General features: G+C 33.0%; 1 protein-coding gene across 3 annotated transcripts in view; it reads right to left on the reverse strand.

The window, feature by feature from the left end:
* Window positions 1-20,657, reverse strand: part of LOC145279895 (hepatocyte nuclear factor 4-gamma-like) — a 216,485-nt gene that overhangs the window by 22,753 nt on the left and 173,075 nt on the right. For 2 of the 3 annotated variants that reach the window (XM_080131447.1, XM_080131529.1), the window contains one exon: window positions 1,516-1,830. In XM_080131447.1, the coding sequence (XP_079987573.1) occupies window positions 1,516-1,830 (315 nt within the window). Of the gene's footprint in view, window positions 1-1,515; window positions 1,831-10,073; window positions 10,256-20,657 lie in introns of those variants that run through there. The other variant, XM_080131594.1, reaches the window with a different exon arrangement.

Here is a 20,657-nt window from a genome sequence, read left to right on the forward strand (position 1 = left end):
TTGCTTTCTTTTTCAATAATTTAATGAAGTTATCTTAATTTATATTTTTTTATTTGTTAATCAAGGTGTGGCAGTGACAGGAACACGAGATTGGTCAATATATTTCAGAGTTCGTGCCAATTTATTTTTGTAATATGTGATTGCTCTCCAGATAATAACTTCTGTGAACTTTCAATATCCATTAAAAACTAGACATTGTCTGATGTTTCTAGTTAGTTATAACTAATTGACTGAAACACATTGACGAATGTGTAGCGATACCTAAATCACTATGTAAAAATAAGTATACATACACGCTGTGTGGCGTTTGTGGGAAAGAAACCCAGCAAAGTGCTCTATTATAAAGAATTCAATATAAGAACATATTTTAAAATTTAACAGGTCAGACAAACATTGGTACCGTCGGTTTCAAATCTGATTTAAGGGGACCAGATCATGGTCGAAAAATATTGGATTTTCTTCAATCATTCTTTATATGTAGTAAGACTATACACCTAAAACAAGAACAGGTTTTAAGGCTTCTTAATTTATACTAGAATTATCTGCAAGGACCCATGATGCAACAGATAAAAAATTTTAGTGACAGTCTTCTGGAGATTAGGCCATTTGCAATGCATGTAATACTTATAATACAATTACGAATTACTTGAGACTTCTATTTGGTTAAGAGCAAATTATTTTTGTGGATTAAATAATAGGTTTAGTTTGAAATTCTATAGAAATCTGAGAGCTTAACAAGATATACCTGCCGGTCATTGGTTTCGTTTGCCAAAACGTGTGTGATAACATCCAAGAATTCAAATGAAATGAATTGTCAATCTGTAGACACAGCAACCTAGAAATAAAACGGGCGCCCAGTTTTTAGAATGCACTCAATAAGTCTCTAAATGCTGAAGTCTTCATCTACATCTTTCTGTTGAGACCGTCTTCATCACTTGATGTCAGGTCATCTTGATCTCCTAAATCTCTCTCGATAAGGTCCAACCCACGACCTGCCTTTAACTGTGTCAAACTCACAATTCTTCAACTAAAAACCCAAGATCGTCTATAAACTGTAAGTGTCCATAAGCTAAAACTCAATGCCATTAACTCCGAAATATATTGACCGATTTTATGTTCCTGTTATTGCCACACCTTGATTAATATTCTCGGACCGATATTTCTGAGAAAGAGCGAAGAATTGCTGTTTTCTGGGTCACTTATTGTTGGCTAGTTTTTGATCTTGAATTATTTTTTTAGCTCCTTCCATGAAGTGGCTTCATGTCTCGTCTGCAGCGGTTTATATATATATATATATATATATATATATATATATATATATATATATATATATATATAAAAACCTATTTTAGTTTTCTTTTGTGTTCCTTTGTGAACAACTTCCCATTTCTTTGTTTTGCTGATAAACTTATTTTCTCTTTTTCTGTTATATCCATTCTACTTTTTTTTTTTATTATTTCCTAATACTTTGGGGTGACATTGAAGGGGAAAAAAAAAAAAAAAAAAAGCACTTACCTTCTTTCTTCATTCCAGCTCGAAAACATTTTTTGAGCCGACAATACCGGCATTGGTTTCTTTTGTCTTTGTCCACCACACAATTTCTGCTAAAACGGCATGTATACACATGACTCTTTCGGACACTTCTCCTGAAAAAACCTTTGCAACCATCACAACTTGAAGCCCCATAATGTTTGCCAGTTGCTCGGTCACCACAAATAGCACAAAACTGGCTGATGTTTCCCGCTGTTAAGCCAGAAACAGGTGTTGGTGACACGGCTGAATTCAGCATAGGAAGACTATTCAGAATGTGCGTGTTCATGTCAGGAGAATCTGAAGGAAAAGCAAAAAATAAAAGATTTAGTTGAAGAAAGAAACAAATAAATGGTTCTTGTCCAGAATTCCCCTTATATACAAAACAAGAATAAAGCCATAATGAAACAAAATTATCATATTCCAAAAATTACATACATTGATCAAGTAGTTTTATTTTTATAATCATTTTGAACCGATTAATGGGAATTCGTAAGCATTACAACAAATCCCACAACTTTGAATTATCAAGTAATTTCCCCTATTTTTTTCCAGATTCTTTTCAAAATGGCGGACTACATGGCTGCACTTTGGTTAGTCAAAGTTTAATTTTATTTCTTATTTAAAAGTAAAACAACTTGATCAATTTATTTAATATTTGGAATATATTTTCGTTTCATCATATCATACAGATTTTTCTTTATTTTTATCTTAATATAGAAGGAATTCTGACAAGAACAGAAATATGAAAATTTTTATAAATGCAGTTTAGAAAAATGTAAAAATATATGATAACTCCAACCATGGTGACCCCCTCCTCTCCACACACAAATGATACCCATGAAATCATTGATAAAACGGTCCTTTCTGCAATCCACCTGTATTTGGTACAAATAAATACAAGTTTATTCCAGACTTGTTCATCAAGTTTCTGTCAAATATCTAACAGTCTTTTTATTGATACGTAACACTTTGGTGATAAGGGATATATCGTATGGGATTCACACTACCCGGACCTTAGCAACCCCCCCCCCACCTCTAGATGCCTGTTTGTGAGCTTATTTCAAACAAACAATCTGCATACTCTTCCTGAAGTAAAGATTGCCATTACAGTAAAAATCAGTCGTACTGAAATGCATTTGGAATGCAGAGATGAACATTTAGAGCATATTAGACAGCAATGAAATAAAGACTTGAATAGTCATGACTTAAAACATGCATAAAACCCTCCAGGGCCCTATCTTAGTTAGTATATCAGCTAGTGTTAATCTTAAAGGTCAAACTAAGTACAAAAAGAAATGACACAAAGTTTGAGAATTTGTTGCAATATTTTTGCTGTAATGAAGGTAGGATCACAAAAAAATTGGAAGGTTCTATTTATAAATATGGGTGATAAGAACCGATTAATCTGATGGAACTATGCTCTGCTACCAACCAATCAGAAACTGGAATCACCCCATAAAATATACTGAATCTCTTAAAAATTCCTATACATAACTTTTCATCTCCACACGGGAAGAAACTGCTTTTCATCTCAAGACTTCTTGAGATTGGCTACCTACTGGAAACTATTTTTGTCTTCATCTGCAAACTTCTACAATTTAAAGCTTCTCTGGATTAATACTGCCATTTTGTTTGGAACAACATATCTTCTCTTCTAAAACTAAAAAGACTTACAACTCCAAAGAAATAAGCGAGTACATCCACTAGTCTCAATTTTGACAATGGTAGAACTAAGTACAGATCGAAATGACATGAAGTTTGAAAAATAAACGAATTTCCACAAAAGAATCAGAAAGGAAAGTAAAGAAAAACAAAAACCTGAGCCGGCATGACACCACAAACATTGAGGTTAGCAGAGAAATGGAGGTTTCAGATCAGTGCTAATATAGAACGCAGGCCAGATAGATCGTTGATAAAGATGTAATACCTAAAAAAAAGCTAAAATCGTCAAAAGGTGAAAATCTGCCCACCCTAAGATGTTTGTTTGTGATCCACCCATTTGTGTTAATTACTTAATTAGAAATCAATCTCATGAACTATTTCTCTCCAAAAATAGCATTTTAAACGAACGTTTCATATTGATTTCTGTGCAAAGAAAATTTATTCCAGCTAGCTGCACTGAAGTGACACTGACGAATCAAAAATGAAAGCGAATCATGCAGCGATTGGTAAATAAAGGCATGCAGTGTTTGTCAATTGATAAAAGGGTAGGTCTGGAACCCATGTATGTGAAAAGTGCATAAAAGTGAAAAGCAAATGCCACCTATAAATCTTTTTTAAAAAGCTATGTTACATATGTGCGATACTATTGAATGCCCTTCACAATTAAAATTATCTAAAGAGATTAGCTAGAAAAGGAATAACAGTAAAAGGATATTAGAGAAAGACCGGAGGAAAACAATCAGCAGGAAAAGAGTTCAACCCCGATGCTTCCGTTCAGTCTCAAAAGACAAAGGATACCCCCTGTAGGAGCAGCTGTGTGTGTAATTGTGAGGCAAGGGTTGCGCACTCCCCAACCATATCTCTCCTGAATTGGCACTGTTTGTGTTTAATGGCAAGGAGAAGTCCAGGAGGACTGGAAACAATGCCGAGATAAGCGGAGAGCACATACAGCACCTGGGAGTCCCAAATGGTCACTGATCTGGTACTGTCCAGGCTCATTGTTGCTTAACTTCGGTGATCTGACGAGAACCGGTGTGTCAAACATGATCATGTCATACTAGTCCGCATTGATATTATCAATATAGATGTTAAACATTCTGAATAATTTTACTATGAAAGTAAGCAGAGAAAAAGAGATGTTTTCCAGAGAAAAGTAAATATGTTTGAGAGACGCTGGTTATTAAGAATGATTACAGCAAGGTATAAAGAAAGTTGACACTGGGGCAGACAAGATTAGATAACAAACAAATGTAAGTATCGCTAGCTAGAACATGTGCAATTGATCTTGGTAAAAAAATATTGTACAAGTGTATTCACTTGCATAACAACTTAACATGCAGCATAATCACACTGACCCTAACCGATTCTCATAAGATTATCAAAGTTAAGCAATATTGAGCCTGGTCAGCACCAGAATAAGTGACCATTTGGGAATATCAGGTGCTATATATGATCTCTACTTGTCTCGGCATTGTACACGTTGTCTTGAATATCTTCTTGCCACTGGAATCAAGGGGTGATGAACCAGAAGATATATGGTTTGGAATTGAACAACCCTTATTTCACAACTAGCAGAACCCACTAACTGGCATTGCCCGGTTGACGCAGACCTCCCCCCCCTAAAAAATTAAAGTACTATTGTTGGTGGCCAAGTCCCAATTTGCTCATGTAAAGAACGGTTTTCAGAATAGACCCCCCCAACCTCCCCATGTTAAGAGCTTTCGGAATAGACACCCCCAAGCATCAAAAAGTACTCATCTACCAAATTTAAATGAAATTTTCGTACTCAGCATAGTCGAAAATCTATAAAAGTAGTCCTGTTAAAGAAAATTGTAAAGGTGGGACCAATGTAAAAATTTACCCACACACAAAAAAGAAAAAAAAAAGAAAGAAAAGACAAAATTATTGTCTTCTGTATAGAGTGATGCTAATCGGTTAATATGTTTAATTTTGTTTGTTTTTGTTTTTCAGCATGGTGATTGTAATCTGTAGATTGCGATGACAATTAGTTAATGTTTAATTTTGTTGTTGTTTTTTTTTAACGACGTCAATCAGTTAATATGATTAATTTTATTAGTTTTTTTTAGCATGATTTTCTTCTGTAGAGAGCGACACCATATTGTATCACTTCTGGAGCATTCATTTATTTATTGTAGAAGTGGATTCCAGAATATGCAAATAGTCAGGTATCAACCAATCAAAATGGGTAGAATTTGAGAAGGGAGAATTTATTATTTTTGAATCGGGAAATGGAAAGATTATGTCATATGTGTGTATATAATAACCAGTTAATAGCAGTGCAAGCACAATATCATAGGAAAATATAGAATTTGACCCAGTCTAAACTCGTAGTGGTGGGAGCACTAAATATTAAGAAAAAACTAGGAACTTCTTCCTCTGTTAATGTGGTGATTGTGATGGTGTTACTCATTGGATGTAATGTAGCATTTTATTATCACAAGTAAATGTGGCAGAAATGGTGGTCGTAAGCTACATAAGATAGTGGTTGTCAGGGTAAATGTATTGAATTTGTACGTGGTATCTGTTATTGCAAACCTACAGTTCAGAGGGGAATTTCTGCAATCAAAATATTATATATGGAGATTACATGTGCAAGCAACCTCACAAAGGGTATCCATTGTTTCTTAAGACTGAATAGAGGCCATGACTTAATACAAAAAATCGTCTACATTAGAGTGTAAAACAGGTTGACATGTGTACACAACCTGATACATGTGGAGAAAAACAAATTGTCTGACGTTCTTTCCAACTAACTGCCCTACCCCAAACGAATGGGTCAGCTTTTCTTCATCTTAATTGACCATGCCAATATTTTAGCTGTTGGTAGCTGAGGTGTGAAGCATAGCTAACACAAAAGGCATACATTATAAAGCAACAAACAGAGGAATCTTAGACAAGTGACTTGTTGAATACTGGTGTGCATGTTGTTAGGGACATATTTTGTCAAATTCTGAGATATTTGGGTATTTTTATTTTTTTTAACTCACGGTCACTCCTGTAAGGAGCTATTATTTGGGCCCATGTCTAAGAAAGCTTAAGATGTTGGTTTATGTTACATTTAAACTTCTGCATATCAGTACAGTCAGGGAAGCAGGTAACAGGGAGGGAATTCCAAAATCTATCTGTTCGAGGGAAGAAACTATTAGAGTAGAAAGCTTTCTGGATTGAAGGGGTATGATTTTGCTGCTAAGCGGGTTTGTCAGGGATATGTACATTGAGGGGGCATAAGTACAATGAGGTCATCAGAGCTCATTCCATTAAAATATTTGTAAAAAAAAAATTCAAAATTGGTCATGGCAGAGCATGTGGATTAAATAAGTTTACACTCGAAATTCACGAGTTAGAGAGAAAAATTACCCCCCCCCCGCTGGAGAGAAAAATTACCCCCCACCCCTAGTTTGAGAGAAAAATTTCCCAAGTTCGGCAAGATACACCTGAATGTTAGGTTACATCGGCCAAAACATTGAGACAAACACTCATAAAAACAATAGTCCGAAAGAATAATTACAAGAATAAGTTACAGTATGTCAATCTCAATTCGGAAATACTAGATGTACCAGTATCAATAAATAATAAATAAGAGGAAAATTTATAAAAATAGAAAAAAAAAATCATTAAAAGATTAAATGAATATAAAAACAGAAAATTGTAGAAATATCATCTAAAAAAAAAAGAAAAAAAAATACTTACTCAATTTGAAGGGAATCGGAAAAAAATAAAAATAAAGTAAAATAAAATGAAGATAAACGAGGTGAGTTCAAACTACTTGTTCCCTTAAAATAGAGATTAGGAATATACTCATATATATATATAAGACAAATGTATTTTAGCGTCTGGGGAGTAGGTATTTTTGGAATATTTTTAATAATGTTTAAAAATGTCCAAATGGTTATGAAAAAAAAAAAAAAAAAAATACACTGTATGATGTTCTTATTTTATATTTTGTTGTCTTGATTTTTGCAAAAAATATTATTCGCATGCTTAATTATGAAAACCGATAATCATAAAGCTTAATATTGAATTTGATTTTATTGCTATACTAGCCTGGATGCCCAGCGTTGCCCAGGTGTTTGGAGGTTTGTGTTGAGAAAAAGAAAGTGGTAGTAGGCAGGCAGGCTCGAACCCGTGACGCGAAGGCGGAAAAGAAAGTGAAAGAAAATCCGACGACTTACCGCTACTCCATGATGCTACCAGAAGTTAAAATTAGGCAAAGTCAAGCTAAGCGATACGATGACTTGCAAAAATAGTTCGCAAAAAGTCGATCCCTCCTTGTATAAAACTGCCCAGTTTAGGGTAAGAGAATTAATGTTTTTGGCCAATTTTTCAATATTTGTCTTCCAAGACATTGGGTTTCAAAATGATACCCGTCTCATAAAAATCTATCTCCTCTGCAAAAAGTTTTAGGCAGGCATACAAACATACATACACTTAGACAGGTGAGATTTATATTATAGATGAACATAACCGAATTTAATGTATAAAAAAAATATTGGTAAAAAATTTTTTCCAAGACAGATACACACACACACACATATATATATATATATATATATATATATATATAGACGAAATATTTTTAATAAAATGAGAAGTGTTGTTACACTGAGAAAGTGTTGACATAATGGTTAAACTTGAAGTTTTTCTCATCTTATTTTTGGAGTAATAAGGTGCAGTGAACGAAGTACTATGGTATTTGTTCAATATACAGATAGTGATTAATAGAGATTAGTACCACACAGTATCACATTTACTCTAGAAAAATTCTCAAACTACTGAGCCGATCTGGTTTAGATTATGTATGAACCTTCGTTGATAAAGTGCACTGAACTAAGTATCATGATATTTGATGCACAGTTAGGGATTAATAGTTCATAAAAAAAATATTAGCCCAAATTTAACTATATTAAACCATTAAATTAGCATAAAGCACTCATTCTTTAGTCAACGGGCAATAACTTTCCGTTTTTCACAGGCAAAAATTCTAGTTTGAAATAATATTAATGAACTACAATGCACAGATTGTTAAAAGATTAATCTAGTCGAATGTAAATGGCAGTTTACTTAATTAAATTGTTTAAAATCCACGGTCTTTTATTTTAATATAATCACCTTCAAAGTTTAATCTTAAGGAGTTAGATAATTTTGTTTTTCCATTCTGGTTGAATTTTAATAACTTCAAATTAAAATAATTACAATTATTAATGTGTATGAAAGCAAATGCAGACGGTGGATTTGAGACCATTTTTTTTTTTTCGATTTTGTAGGTTTAGCGTCCCAAATTCATCTTTCAAACTGGTACCACTCTAATACATTAGCACTTGGAAGTCAATTTCTAAAAACCGTCTAATGCAAGTAAAACGGACGTTAAACTGAATATGTATAAGTGTTTTTGTAGGGGAATCACTTTAAATAAACTTAACTCCTCATCTCTTAAGACTACTTATGCTATCAGTTATTTTCATAACATTTCAGCCAATGTAACCTTCGGCCTTCTTTAGGTGCATAATAAGTAGCTATGAGGGAGATGTTCAGTTAATTAGAACTTGTGGATAATAAGAACAAAAAAATCTTTGAAAAGACGTTTCAGAAAAAATTTTTTTTTGATGATTTTATTCATTCATAAAAAATAACATTTATAAAAATCACTATATCTGTCTGTGTTTCCATTTTTTTTTTTTTTTTTTCGGTTTCTTTTCTGGCTGGTTCCAAGTCACATTTTCTTTTTGACTTTTGAAATCACAACTATATATTGGGTACAATATCATGAAATAGATAATTACCTATTATAATATATTCTAAATCTGGATAAATTAAAATATCGTATTTAAACATACTTTACGACCGGGCAACGCCGGGCACCCCTACTAGTATTATATAAAATATTTTTTTCTAAATTTTAAATAACTTTATGAAATCGTGTATTCCTAGATGGGACTAATATCTTATTTAAAACAATTATGTTTCTTATTTTTTAGATGAGGATTGATAATTTGTATTGTTTGACTGAGGGAATGAAAGTTCCGTACAGATTTCAGAGTTCGACAAGATACATCTTAAGAAAACCAAAAGTTACATCGGCTAAAACGTTGATAGGATAACATCAAAGATGAGAGCAGTAGTCCAAATAATCTAATATATAAAAGGCTATATGTCTATCTTTATATTTTCAAACTCCATCTCCGAAGCTAAAAGTTGCAGAGCAGCAGCGCTAGGGGCCTCAAATGATTGGATTTTTGACAGACCATTCTTTTATAGGTCTTCAGTCGGTTAAAATAGTCTTAAAGAGTCAAAATTGAAAAAATAAATTTTGTACAGTCATCTTAGTTAATTTTTAATCAGTTCATATGCGTCCGTCTCACGTTAATAAAGTTTTAACGTCACCAGCTTTTAATGCTGGTTTTGATTTCGATTCTAACTGCTGGCACCCAAATACTTTTTTTTTTTTCTTTTGAAATCACGACTATAATAATATATACGAAATCTGGACAAATTAAAATATATGTAAGCGTATTTTGTGCCCAGACAAAGCCGGACGATAGCTAGTACAAATTAAAACAGATTTTTCTTTTTTTTCAAACATAACTCGATCCCAGAACAACAAGAACATATTTTAACATACAAAAAATACTGGAAGTTACAGCGATTTGTGTAAAGGAAAGGAAACGTAAAAACATTTTTTTCTTTTTAATTTTGAAATTATATTTTGCATTTTACCGATTTAACTACTCTCTTGTGCTTTACTGAAATCTTCATAGGGAAGAAATAGGTGTTGGTGGGGACAGTAGTCCGAATATCGTAACCTCATTCAAAGATGTCAAATGAAACGTTGAACGATGAAAAAGAAATACCGCATTTACCTGAAAGTAAACAGGCCGAGTCCAACATTGGAATCAGCATGATGAGTTAAGATGGTATCGCAGATGAGAGGAATAATGCAACCATTAAAATGTTGCAAACTTAAATATACCACTTAGCCATTCACATAACAATTGATTAATAGAGAAGAGTTATGTTGTCTGATATGAGGTACAGGCATGTGTATTCATGTCCGAATAATGGGATTGCTGGGAGGGTGCACTTGAGATAAAGACCGTTATCAAACATAATCTGCCACACGCACTATTTTGTACGGAGCTAATCAGCCGAAACAAGTTGGGCTGGCTATTATTAGTCAACTCTTATTTTATTATTTTATTTATTTATTTATTTATGTTACACAATTTTTATGACAATTGCTTAGATCTCAAATTGTTTCTTCAAAAAGGAATATAATATGAGCATTTATATTTCGGAAGTATTTTTTTTTATTCGAACATCTGTTCTCATCTTCAGTGTTATCGGCACATTGAATAATTATATAATTACTATAGATCACGATATATATATATATATATATATATATATATATATATATATATATGTACTACCAATCAACATCCAAATGAATGCTTTGACGATAATTACGGTTTTCAAAAGGCGAACAATTAAAAGATACATCTGCCTTACTTAAAATTTGCTAGGTTTATTTATGGTGTCTTTTACATATAAAAAAAAAAAACACCCAATACTTTTGCTGATGAGACTTTGTTGTAAAAAAAAAAAAAAAAAAAAAAAAAAAAAAAACTATGTCAAAATTATTGTCCGTGGCTTAATATCTATCACAATAAAAACATCGTTTCCGAAACGATCGTACGAATTGACTTTGTTGTTGTTCTTTCTTATCAAACAGATTTTTAATTTTAATTTGAATTTTAAATTATCAATCACATTACTAAATATTAAAGTAGCTCTAGGATATTTGCCTATCGAGCTTTAGTAATTTTACTATCACATTAAAATACACTCTGCTCTTTAGACTACTGTTCTAACCCCCTTTATATATATAGTGAACTTGTCTGTTTACATTTCCCTACACAATAACTCAATTTTAAGTCTACAGATCCGAAATTTGATATACAGGATACCGAGATGTGGGAAAATTTTTGTGATCGGTTTTCGACCTGAAATTTGGCTGTTAAGGAGCCAAAGTTCAACAATTTGACATTTGACAACTCTACCAAACTCCTCCGACAATTTTGGGTCTGAACACTTGAAATTTTAGATATAGGTTCCTTGGACATGGATCTAACTTAAGTTAACAATAAATGTTAAGGAGTCAAAGTTAAAAAAATTGACCGCTTTTTTTGCTCAGCATACATCTCCAAACACCCGGGCAACGCCAGGCTGAAATGCTAGTATATATATGTATATATATATATATATATATATATATATATATATATATATATATATAGTACAACTAAAAGCAAGAATAGGTTCATGGTTCCCAAATTTATACTAGAATTGCCTGCAAGGACCTGTAGCATAAAAAATAAGTACTTGGTAAAATTTAGTTTTATGCGACACTTGTAGGTTGAAGGTTCAATCAGTGCAGGTGATACTAAGAATACAACTGCGAATTACTTAAGACTTTGACCTGCCTATATTTCGAAATAGAGATGGGGAATTGATGGTTTTGATTATTCAGACATCCGTTTTAATCCTAAGTATCATTTGCATATACAATATACATATAGAGCCCTAGGATACGGTTTTCTCAGGTTACGATCGGAATACTGTTTTTTCATCCCCTGGTTACGGTATTTGCCCCATCTCACAGTGGGATTTGTTTTTTGATTATATACATGTGTATTATATACTGTACAGTACTTTCTTACAAATTTTTATTGCCGTATCTCGGGGTTTTACCATATATATATATATATATATATATATATATATATATGTTTTTTTTTTTAAAGAAATCCAGCAAAGTGCTCAATTATAAGAAAAATCTGAAAATAGAAGTATCATTTATATTTTGTTTACAGGAAGTTTTATGAGATAAGTTATTGGTACCGTCGGTTTCAGAAACCCTATAATTAAGGACCGTTTAAGATATCCATATCAAGCTCTCTTCAGCCAATACTCATCTGATGATGATGGTGATGAGTATTGGCTGAAGAGAACTTGATATGGGTATCTAAAAGGTCCCTAATTATCGGGTTTGAAACCGACAGTACCAATGTCTTATCTAAAACTTTCTATACGATGTTCAGCATGTTAAAAATATACCTTTTGTTGTAAAACTCTAATGAATAAACATCTGAAGAAGTTGATGAGGACAGGATATTTTTATGGAAACAAATCGTAAAATTGCCTACTCATCAATGAAACAGCTGTAATGGAAAAATCCAGGAAATAAACGAAGGTTATAAAAAAAAAACGTGAGTTTTTGAAAGTTCAAAATTTTACACACACACACATATATATATATATATATATATATATATATATATATATATATATATACACTTTTTACCCGTTAAAAACGGGCAAAATTTATAGACTATTGACTTAGAATGAGTGTTTTATGCCAAATGGTTAACTATGATTAAATTTACACTCATTTTTGCATTAAATACTAATCCTAACGATGCATCGAATACTTAGTTCATTGCATCTTATAAAGATCCATGCAAAATTTTAGCCAGATCAGTTCAGTAGTTTCCGGGATAATGTGAAATGGACAGACAAACCGAAGAGAATATCGATAATACACAGTAATCAGTTCTAAATGACTGCCTTCTGGAGGTTGAAGGTCCAATCTTCATGATGTGCAATACCAGGAAAGATTTATGATATTAAAAATGCTTGAACCATTTTGGGACAACCAAAATACAAATTTATAAACCTTCCGATATAGAAAACTAGAATACCCATATCATGTTCCCTAAAAACCTTTTAAAATACTCTAAGAAACTAAAATTTGCTGAATATTTATTAATTAATGCCTAATGTTTATTATTACGATTTCACAAACATTGTAGGTATTCGATTTTTTTTTTATTACTTTCAATAAATAAAACTAAAGTAATTTTAGCCTACATTTACATCTAGAAATTGCGTTTCAAAGTTCATAATTATCAGCTAATTAGGGTGAATTATGTATATATAAACATGTCTAACTCTAGAGATTAACGAGCCTGGAATTTTGACATAAGACATTTAAATTATGATCATTTTTAATATTTAATCCTGATCAATATTTTATTGTCATAAACAGAGGATTAGGGAAGAGATTTTAGTCTCACGTTGAAGTCCTTCCACTGTCACCCATAAAACCATGAATAAATTTAATCACAATTTTCAAAATGTATATTTCAAATGTTTGCATCGACTATTACTGATTTTATCCTTAAAATCAACTTAATAAATGTTTAATATTGTAAGTTGAAATGTTTTTCAACTTTTCTGTAATCTATATATTCTTTGAAAATTAGGATACCGAGTGATTCCAGGTAGTCTTGCTAATTTTTTATCTGCTTTTTAAATACTGCTATATTGAAAATTTGTGTGGAAATAAAATTAGTAAAATAACTAATTGTTAACTATTTTGCATTTTCCCCCAAACAGATTGCTAACTATTCTGTACTTTCAACTAGCAATTTCCAAGATTAAATTGGATACACTTATCAAAGCTCACTATTAATACGAACCGACAGCATCTTATTTGCATATTAGATGACAAAAAATTTTGTTACTTCACGAGATCACTAGCATATAAATAGAAACAGTCTTTTTGTCTGCCACCGGACATTATAAGCTGCACAAAAATCAGATTTGTACCAATTTTTAAAGGTACTTAATCACAATTTGCATAACTTAATTGCAAAAGGCAGACTCAATCCTCCTCAAATAGGAAACTTTAATAAAGGATCATAAAATAAGTTGATGTTTGATTAGAAGTGTTAGCTCAGGAATTCAGTGGTCATATATGTTCTCCTCCCTGAACACTGAGCAATGAGAAAATGCACTCTCCTGTGCCAGAAGACAAAAAATATCTAATTCCACACATGCAGAGAATATAGCACAAGGGTATCATCCTCTTTCAGATGATGCTGACAAACACAATCCAACCAGCATTCCATCTTGGTCTTGCCGTATAGTCTCTCAGAACATAATTCGTATTTACTTATTGCATAGTATCTTCTATTTGGATTGGTCTTTGAGAATCGGTACACTGATGGGAAACTTAGATTTGATTTTGATGGAGACACGAGTCAGACGGTAGATGAAGACTGGCCAGGGCAAATTGTAAAGAAAAGATCATGACGGTTTACGAAATGTCTGTTAGTATCAAGTATGTGATACAGTCGGTCAGCAATCTGTATTAGTTCAAGTGAAAAGCTATGACAAAACCTTCAGTTTTCGTATTATAGAGATTTTCTGGACTACTGTTTTCATCTCAAGTGTTATTTGCACAATGTTTCGGTTGATGTAATTTGACCTTTCACCTTCAGGTGTATCAAACTCTGGAATTTGCCCGGAATTTCAAATGGGAGGACATGCTTTTGTTCCATCAGTCATGACTGGGTACAAGTCCTAAGTAATTCACAATTGTATTTTTTATTCACCCGCACTGAGGATTGAACCTTCAATCTCCAGAGGTGTAACTTTTACAACTAGATTTTACCAAGTACTCTATCCACATCACCATGTGGATAATTCTAGTACAAATTTTAGAAGCCTTAAACCTATTTTTGTTTTTCAGGAAATATTTTAACCATTTGAGAAAACTGCGATATTCTTGAAAGGAAACGCTCAACTAGATTTCCATAAAAAAAAAGTCAATAAAGTTCATTTAGTTATTTTCAGAGTTAACGCAAGTTTTACCATTTATCTGCATTGTAATTAAACGAGTAGTTTATGAATTTGTAGCAGATAAATAGGTAGACAGGAAGACGTGTTAATTGTATGAAATACACAAACAAATCTGGATTGAATCAAATTTTTTAATTTATGTTTTGAAAAAAAAAAAAAAAAAAAAAAAAAAAAAAAAAACTTTATTCAAGTAGATCGCGACAAGTTTGCAGCCAATTTTATTTAATTCCAATTGGCGATTTCTCAACATAACATAGATAAGATGAAACACCAAACAACCGCGTTATTATCTCCAACCAAATTAGTGCAATTTGAAAAAAAGTTGGTTTCTATTTTCTGCTGGACAAAGTTCAAAACTAATTGTTTGTATTGAATCAAAAACAATACCGATATGATTTTTGTCAGTCTCTCTCTCTCTCTCTATATATATATATATATATATATATATATATATATATATATATATATATATATATATATATATATATATATATATATAAGTGATGTCTGTGTGTACATTTCCCTACCAAATAACTGTCAATTTTCGGTCTACAGTCTTGAAATTTGACATACGGGGTGGGGTTTGAGATTCGGGAAAATCTTTTTAATCGGGTTTCGGGTAGAAATTTTGTTAAGAGGTCAAAGTTCAACGTTTTGACCTTTGAGAACTCTACCAAACTCCTCTGGCAATTTTGGGTCTGATCACTTGAAATTTTACACATAGGTTACGTGGACATGGATCTAACTTTATAATTTGATTTGAACCCAAAGCAATAAATGCTAAGGGGTCATAATTGGGGTCAAAACTTTAAAAATTTGATCTCTGCCAAATTACTCAGCCAATTTTTGGTCTAAACACTTGAAATTTTACAAAAAGTGTATTCAGACATAGGGCAAGCTTTTTAATCGGTTTTTGGCCGAAGAGGTAGGCTGTCAAGAGCTCAAAGTTTAAAAGATTTGACCATTGCGATCTCTAGCAAACTATTCAGCCAATTTTGGGTCTAAACGTTTGAAATTTTACATAAAGTGCATTCAGACATAAGGCAAGCTTTTTAATCAGCTTTTAGGCGGAAATTTGGCTGGCAAGAGGTCAGAGTTGAAAGAGTTGACCTTTGCAGACTCTACCAAATTCCTTCGCCAATTTTGGGTCTAAACACTTAAAATTTTAGATGTAGGTTACTTGGACATGGGTCAAACATTTTAATTTGATTTGAGCCCAAAATAAATGCTAAGGGGGGGATCAAAATTGGGGTTAAAGTTAAAAAAACTGACCTCTGCTGTCTACCAACTTTTCTCTATTGTAGTTAAGGAAGCTTATTATATAGAAAGGCATTACGGTACATATGCAGACTTTAATATATACATATGCACATAAAGTTATGAACAGTACATAGGGTCCGAGCAAAGCCGGGCTGAATAGCTAGTGTGTGTGTGTATATATATATATATATATATATATTACACTAGCAGGACGCCCAGCATTGCCTGGTCGTAAAATATGCTTAAATATGACATTTTGATTAATGCAGATTTCGTATTTATTATATTAGCCTGGGTGTCCGGCGTTGCCAGGGTGTTTGGAGGCTTGTATTGAGAAAAAAAAGAAAGAAAAGAAAAGAAAGTGGTAGTAAGCTTGAACCCATGACGCGAAGGATGAAAAAGAAAGTGAAAGAAAATCTGATGCCTTACCCCTACTCCATGACGCGGCCGAAAGTTTGGAACGTTAAAATTAGGCAAACTCAATCCAACCAATACGATTACTTGCAAAAATGGCTTGCAAAAAATCGACTCCTTGTAGAAAACTGCCCAGTTAAGGGTGAAGAAAATGTTTCTGGCCATTTTTTTTTATATTTGTCGTCAGAGACGTCGAGCTTCAATATGATACCAATCTCGTGAAAATCCGTCGTCTCTGTCGAAAGTTTTAGGTAGACATACATACATGAATAGATACATACATTTAAACAGATAGGTGAGATTTATATACTTTACTTATAAGAGCCCCAACATCTATTAAACTCTAGGAGAGAAATAGTGAACAATTATGTTCACAGGATCAACTTTACTCTAGGATAGCAATACAAAATAATTTTTAAATTAACAATAATAGAAAATAAATAAACATACATAAATTATCGTGTGTATATATATATATGTGTGTATATATATATATATATATATATAAACTAACATAATACTAAAAAAAAAAAAAAAAAAAAAAAATCACACACACACACACATTTAACTACATATAGGTTTAAAATAGGTCAACTCACTAGATATCTACACTCCCTGCTAAAAGAGCATACACAAAGGAATGGTTCAACATAAGGTCAACTGGGCCTTTGTTCTGTAAGTGCCTGTCAATGAGCTGATTAGGAAGGGAGTGGTGGAAACTAGGAAGCTGATTGGCTAACTAAAAATTCAATAGAATATGAATATAAAAACGCGAGACTATACCAACTCTTCGCATAAGCCTAACGAATCCTAGTGTGGATGAAACGCAGAATATTCTATGTAGCTTAATTGCCATATATATTTTCCTTACATATATATATACATATATATATATATATACACACACATATATATATATATACATACATACATACACATATATATATATATATATATATATATATATATGCATGCATAAATATAAAGAGTTTTGTGTTTACTATAACGTTTTTACGCAAATATTATACAAGTATAAATCATGTAGAATATCTGCATGAATATAATTACACGTAATAGTTAACTAAAGATGATCATCTCATAAGAAAAACGAAACAAACTAATAGGGAACTAATTAAAATGAATGTTTAAAAGAATATGCAAATTAGCTAGATCTTTTGCAGATGAATACAAGTCTACGACCCATATATAACAAAGTTGTATTTTCTTTTTAAACAGAAAAACGGTTTTTAATATGAATATCAATACACAAAACCCCCAAATATATATATATATATATATATATATATATATATATATATATATATGGCAGAGAGAGAAAGATTCAAACAAGTTATATTGCCACTTGGACGTAAGATGCTACCATTTGTGATCATTTTTTAGAGGAAATGAGCAAGATGTTGGTTTAGATTACATTTAAATTTCTGCATATCAGTCAGCACAGTCAGAGAAACGGGTAACTGGGAGAGAATTCCAACGTCTAGCAACCCGAGGAAAGAAGCTATTAGAGTAGAAGACTTTTGGCATCTAAGAACCTTTACAGTGAACGGGTTGGATTTTGTTGCTAAACAGGTTTATTAAAGTTGTGTACACACACACGCTCGCACCGACGATAAAACATACAATATATCAAAACGAAATTCTGTGGAGACAGGATGTGTGAAAAAAAAGAGAGACAAAAGGAAAACCAAATTAAAACACAGGAATAAATCCTCAAAATACGAGAGCTTTACCGGTTCTGTTTGGATCAACGAATGTCTTCAGCAGAATGAAATCTGAATATTTATTTCTGTTTAATTTGGTTTTCCTTTTTTCTTTTTCACATGTATGCTAGCATTGTTAGATGCATAGATAACAGAAGAAAGTAAAAAAATTCAACATCTTTCTTTCAAAACCTCTAGTTTTATCCCGTCCCCCATCACTTCTGACTCGCTTTTTCTGGTAATTGGGGGGAGAGGGATCACTCTAAATGTTAACTTCCTTACTAATTGTTCTTGATGACCCCCAAATGATAGATAAAAAAAAAAAAAAAAGATATGCCTATATTTTGTCTAAGGCAATGGTGAAAAAGTATTTACTTTTAGTGGAACACACAAATGTTCTTTATCTTTACTCCTATAAATTCATCTATACTCCTATAAATTCATCTATACTCCTATAAATTCATCTATACTCCTATAAATTCATCTATACTCCTATAAATTCATCTATACTCCTATAAATTCATCTATACTCCTATAAATTCATCTATACTCCTATAAATTCATCTATACTCCTATAAATTCATCTATACTCCTATAAATTCATCTATACTCCTATAAATTCATCTATACTCCTATAAATTTGCTTTTGTGTGTGTGTGTTTGCGCGGGGGGGTGCGCGTGCATTGATATTCATATTAAAAATCCTTTTTTACAATTAAAAAGGAAATTCAACTTATATATATATAATTCCATTTCCACCCCAAACAAGGCACAGTTGTCACTGATGTATGGGGCTACTATCAGGGACATAAATTGCAGGGATACTTGTAAGGAGTTGAGCAGCAAGATGTCTTTTCACATTACACTTGAACTTCTGCATGTCAGTACAGTTGGGAAAGCAGAAGCCAGGAAGGAAGTTCCAGAGTCTAGTAGTTCTAGGGAAGAAACTATTGTAGAAGGCTTTCTTACATCTAGAGATTTCTACTGTGTAGGGTGGAATTTTGCTGCTTGTCGAGGGGTATTTACATCGAGGGGGTACATGTACTCGTAGTTCAGAGCATTCACCACTAAAATACTTGTAGAACAGGCAGAAGGACGCAACATTTCAATGAGACAGAGGTTGAAGCTTAGATGACAGTTCAGGACCTATCAGGTTAGCGACTCTTGAACCCTGTCCAGGAGTGAGAGACTACTAGCAGATGCACCAGCCCAAATATGACAATACTCCATACATGGGCGAAAGGTGGCATTATAGTTACAGGATACTTTCAGGCGTAAGTAGCTTTCTAGCACGGTAAAGAGAGCCCACCTTTCTCACAGCAGCCTTGGCAATGCTCTCAATGTATCTGCTCCAACCTATGTTCCCTGTGAACATTAATCTTAGGAGTTTGAAGGAAGGTAATGTATCTTTAGCCATTGCTATTGGTGGTTGAGAAGGTTTCTTGTAATTATTGAAGGAAACAAGCTTAGTCTTGACAGCATTGAATGTGACCATCAATTTTTGTCCCCATTCCACTAATGATTGGAGGTCTTCCTCTAGTGTTTCTGCCATTTCTTTAGATATGTGTTCATTTGTTTTCCCCTCGTGCCTGTTGTATAGTATGGTGTCATCAGCAAATATACCCATCTCAGAGACTATTTTACTAGGGAGGTCATTTATGAATATCAGGAATAATAAAGGTCCATTTTTTTAATAGCACAACTGGGATGAGAGCGGGTCCACATGCTTTTGAGGTGTCAAGGTTTTTACGATATCATGCACCTGATAAGGGGTGATTTTTCAGATCATCTCGTGTGGCATTTGTCCACAAAGGAAAGTCAGGGAAGAAGTGGTTTGATGGATCCAATGTGGAGTTGGAGGAAAACAAACTAGCAAGCATATTAGCCTTCACAGTTGCTGTGCAAACAACCTCATGATTGTTGGTAGTGGGGGGATTGTTGATTGCCCATTATTTACTACATTGTTGCAGGTTTTCCAAAAATCACAGGTTCCTAATTTCTGTGCTTCGATACTTTTTCTGGTGATTTTGGTATACTCTCTCTTAGCTGTCGCGATTTCTATCTTACAATTACTTCTAGATTCTATAAACTTTTGACTGTTAGAACTGGACTTATGTTGGTTAAATCTGTGGTATGCACGCTGCCTTTGAGCAATGGCAGCTGCACAATTAGAAGTAAATTATTGGGGAGAGTGGGGCTTGCTATAGAATTTCCGCATGGGAACATGCGCTTCAATAGCAATTTTGACCATTCAGTGGTCTCATTTGTACACTGTTCAACAGGAAGAGAAAAGATATTTCCCCATGGAGCATCTCTGATGAGATCCTGATAGCTTTCCAGCCA

The sequence above is a fragment of the Euprymna scolopes genome, chromosome 1 (assembly GCF_053919585.1).
Source record: "Euprymna scolopes isolate OS-2025 chromosome 1, ASM5391958v1, whole genome shotgun sequence".
Taxonomy (NCBI): domain Eukaryota; kingdom Metazoa; phylum Mollusca; class Cephalopoda; order Sepiida; family Sepiolidae; genus Euprymna; species Euprymna scolopes.